At 62.4% G+C, this 4,231-nt stretch overlaps 1 protein-coding gene across 1 annotated transcript in view; it reads left to right on the top strand.

Moving 5' to 3' along the window:
• EMIHUDRAFT_458124 (hypothetical protein) overlaps positions 1-1,309 on the top strand; it is a 2,490-nt gene extending 1,181 nt beyond the window's left edge. Inside the window, exons 3-5 of the mRNA XM_005774936.1 lie at positions 266-327; positions 399-467; positions 1,067-1,309. Coding sequence (XP_005774993.1) covers positions 266-327; positions 399-467; positions 1,067-1,176 — 241 coding nt within the window. The 3' untranslated portion in view covers positions 1,177-1,309. The remainder of the gene's footprint in view (positions 1-265; positions 328-398; positions 468-1,066) is intronic.
• The last annotated feature ends 2,922 nt before the right edge of the window (positions 1,310-4,231 follow it).

Here is a 4,231-nt window from a genome sequence, read left to right as displayed (position 1 = left end):
AAGGCGCCTTGCCCTCTCCGGGCGTACCCCCCCTTCGTGGGCTTCCCTTCATCTTCTCGCTCCCTGGGGGGCACCTGCCACCCTGCCACCCTCCCCATCCCTTTCTATTTCCCCTGCTCCCCTGCCCCCCCCCCCCCTCTCCCCCCCCCTTCCCCACCCCCAGGGGCGCCCTCCTTTGTCCGCACGCTCTTAATGAATGAATGTGAACCAACTACTCACGTGCTACCACAGCAACTAATGAAGTCATGAATGAGCTGCCTGCCACAGGCGCCCTTCTTTGTGCGCAAACTCGCCCTCACCGTCCTGCCCGCCGTCCTGGTCTTCAAGGACGGCGTCTGAGACAGAGCAGCTCTTCCCTCCTCAGTCTCACCGTCACCAAGGCCGCTTGCTACTGCTAGGACGGCGTCAAGGGAGAGCAGCTGTTTGGCTTCGAGGACCTCGGCGGAAAGGACGACTTTCGCACGGAGGCGAGATACGGCCGAGATACGGCCGAGAGACAGCCGAGAGACAGCCGAGAGACAGCCGAGAGACAGCCGAGATACAGCCGAGATACAGCCGAGATACAGCCGAGATCGGGCCGAGATCGAGCCGAGATCCGAGCTAGATGGGACGGAGAGCGGCCTGAGTTTCGCCCCAGATCCGCCTGAGGAGCCGCCGAGGTCAGCCGAGGCAGTGATGGCGGGCGGCCGAGCAGCGGCTTGGGTGTGCCTTCGGTGTGGCGCGCGTGAGGAGGGAGTGACTTGTGAGGAGGGAGTGACTTGTGAGGAGGGGTCACAGCTGTGAGGAGGGGCCAGGGGCCAGTCGAGGCACGGGCAGGCCACGGATGGGAGGCACTGGGCGCGGGAGTGCCGGAGGGGCCCACAGCCCCTCACAGCTCTCTGCGGACGCTTCTTGCGACGGGCCGCGCAACTAGATCGGGCGCCGCTAGGAGCTTTCCGGCTATACCTCTGCGACACTCTAGCCACGCGTCAGCCTCCGCCTAGCGCACGGGACCCACCGAGCCCGAATGGGGGCAGCCTTGGGGCGAGTGCCCTTGCGCCGTTGACACCACGACCCCCCTCTTCAGGTGCTCGAGCACTGGCTGGGCATGGCGGGCGCAATCAAGATGAAGGCCAAGCAGGTCGCGCGCTTCCGCCAGCGGTACGCAGACGGCGCCCGCGCGACGCCGCTCTCTGACGACGACGACTCGGGCGCCAGCTCGGACGAGGGCGGCCGCTAGAGCGAGGCAGTCCGCATACAGGGCCGCGGTGTGTTCCAGACTCTACCTCACGTTTTTGTGTATTGTTCACATCTTGTGCTGTCATATATCTCCACAGGAGCACAGCCACATCTTTGGACGGGATCGGCGGCGCCGGCGCCGGCGCCGGGCGGGCGGGGCCGGCGCCCGGCCGGGCGGCACGATGGAGAGGGGAGACGGTGTGTTTGCGCTGCCCGCTGGGTCCTAAAAAAGGTTCCTTCGCCATGCGCGGTCCTCGCTGACCCCCTGCCAAACTCTCTCGCCGCCGTTCGCGGCTCGGCTTGCGTATGCGGGTGGGAGCTTCGAGGACATGCAGGCGTCCCGCCCCCTCCGGGGCGCCATCCCCCCGGCTCCCACCCAAGTGCGCGGCCGCGACGCGCTGCGCACGCACCCTCTTCGCGTGCCTCTGGCCAGCCGAGGGGCACCAGAACGGCATGTGTACTGCTGCTGGCTGCGGGCGCGGAATGGGCTTTTTTTAACTCGCAACCAAGTATACTATACAAGGAAAACCTCGGGGGGTACACTCGGCGCATGTACGACACGTCAGGGTGGAGTTGGTGGTGGCCGAGCGTCGTCTCCCGATCGACCCCCAGCATTCCCGGTGTTGTACGACACCATTCCCTTAAACCACTCGGGTACGAGTTCCGTATACGAACCCTACAGACGTCTGAATGGCGACACCCGGATCGAGGACGGCTTTGCAGCCTCACCCGCGATCAACAACACCGCAGAGCCGCGCACGCGGCTCACGACTCACACTTGCTGGACACCCACTTCCGGGTCCAGATGCCGATCCCCATCCGCAAGGAGGAGGGAGAGAGACGTCTCGCGAGCCTACGGGGGACCTCGACCGTGTCGACCAAGCACGGTCAGACCACTCCAATCACTACGTACCACACCACGTGTTGGCGCGGCTTCTAACCGCGCCCAAGGGCGGCATCGATGTACTCAATGGCACAAGCTCACTGGTGTGAGGATTCATTGCCACTGTACAAGGTGTGCTGTGCACGAGCACCTGAGGGCTACCTAAGTACTGCCATGTTGCTACATCAACAGGGGTGCAACTGAGCTGCAACTTGAGCTAGCGGAACTTTTGAGAGGCTGCAACTGAGGGATGAAAGTACTGCCAGCCAAGTTTGATTGCTGCTGCAACCCTGATTTTCTAACTCTGTGACTCCCAATTGGTCTTCTGCTGTGTTAGAGGATCATCATAGTCGCAATCATCGCATGTAATGTAATCGTAAATGTTTTGACTTTTGTGACACGGGTCGGGGCTGCATGAAAGACTTCACTTTAGGAGTTATCACCAATGGAACACCCGCAAATCAGAGTTCAGACCTCACGTGGAATCATCCACATCATCACCTCCTCGCGACAGTACGGGCACCGACGGTCACCCTCCATGATCTTTGATCTCCGCGCCGCGCTGCAACAGCAGGTCCACCACCCGCTCGTGGCCGTAGCCGGCCCAATACATCAGCGCGGTGCCGCCGTCGCTATCCCGCATGTCGATCTCCGCGCCGCGCTGCAGCAGCAAGTCCACCACCCGCTCGTGGCCGTTACCGGCGGCGAGGCGCAGCAACGGAGGCCAACGCGGGTCGAACGCGTTCGCCTGCCCGCCACCGTCGACCAACGCCAGCACCGCCGCCTCGTCGCCTCGCTCAGCCGCTTGAGCGATTCTGCCTGGAACGAGCACGCTCCCTGTGTCGCCGCCCTTCCCGTCCTTTTCGTTTCCTGCGTGCTTCGCCTGATGGTTCTGCGGCGGCGGCGGCAGGTCCGGCGGCGACAGCGACGGCGAGCTCAATGCGAAGCTATAAGTCCAATCTCCAACCTCGAGGCGAGACCCATCGGCCGCCGTATGGGCGCCGCTCTGGTCATCAGCATACGTCGCATCAACCCGCCCTCCACCGTCAAGGCGATCGAGCACCACCGCGCAGGCGAGGAGCAAACGCACGTGCATTACGAGTAGGTCGTGCGTTCGTTTTTGCTGCCAAAGATCGAAAAGTTGGCGTTATAAGGACCCACCAGAATTTTACCACCAGTAGATGTTTGTGTATTTGTCGCCAAAAAGATCAGGGAAAGTGACGTACGGACGTACGTACGGCAAGAGAGAGATACATACGGCAAAGTTCGTGCGTCTCTCACTACATCAGCGTGACTGGACTCAACGTGTTGCCATTTATGAAAGCCCTTATTCGTCTTGGCGTCCGCATAATGTGGAGATCATTACCCGCTACCTCCTCCTTGGGCGGCCGCTCCAAGCACATCCTCAAGCAAGTCGATTGACGGCGCCGGGCCGCGCGAAGCTGATCTAGCTGTCGCACGCGCAGGGCGCGGCGCCAATTAGCAGCAGTAAGCGGTGTGTGGTGCCGGGCGCTCGCGGCGGAAGGAAGGCAAGAGAGAGAGACGAGGTCGGCTGCTCGATCGACGAGCAAGCACTGAACCGACCGATCGATCGTGGCGTAGCTAGCGATCGCGCGCCACCCTGCAAGAGGGGGGGGGGGCGGGGGGGGGGGTGTCCCGAGTCCCGGGATTCCTGTATCTCCCAATGGAGCACGGCGGCGATACGTGTATGGCGTCGGTTCAATGTAGGGATCCCTAGTGCCGAGCTGACCGTGACTGCGTTTTTGGTAGTTTTTCGTGGTTTTTCCACGTGAGACTTTTTTTGCAACTAGTCGCACGTCGACGTGGTATCCCATATACCACTTTTTGATTAGTGCAGGCCAGGGGGTTTTGTGCGACGGTGTATCAGTCGCCTTATGCCACCGTTGCATATCCATAATCGTCGCAGTTTGATTAGCCAAAAACTCCCATACCGGTAAAGTTCGAGTGCACTGGGCTGGGCCGGGGCGGCGGCGGGCGGTGGCCGTTGCCGCAGTCCGTCGCCGCGCGCCCACGGCCGGTCGAGTCGCGGCGCGCCAGAAACCGAGACCGCCCCCACCCCACGCGCCACGCGCCACGGCGTCAAAACCTGCCCAAGTGCGCCGGACCGCC

This window comes from Emiliania huxleyi (genome assembly GCF_000372725.1).
Source record: "Emiliania huxleyi CCMP1516 unplaced genomic scaffold EMIHUscaffold_303, whole genome shotgun sequence".
Classification (NCBI taxonomy): Eukaryota; Haptophyta; order Isochrysidales; family Noelaerhabdaceae; genus Emiliania; species Emiliania huxleyi.
The sequence above is the reverse complement of the archived record's forward strand: the minus strand, read 5'-3'. Positions and strand labels throughout refer to the sequence as shown.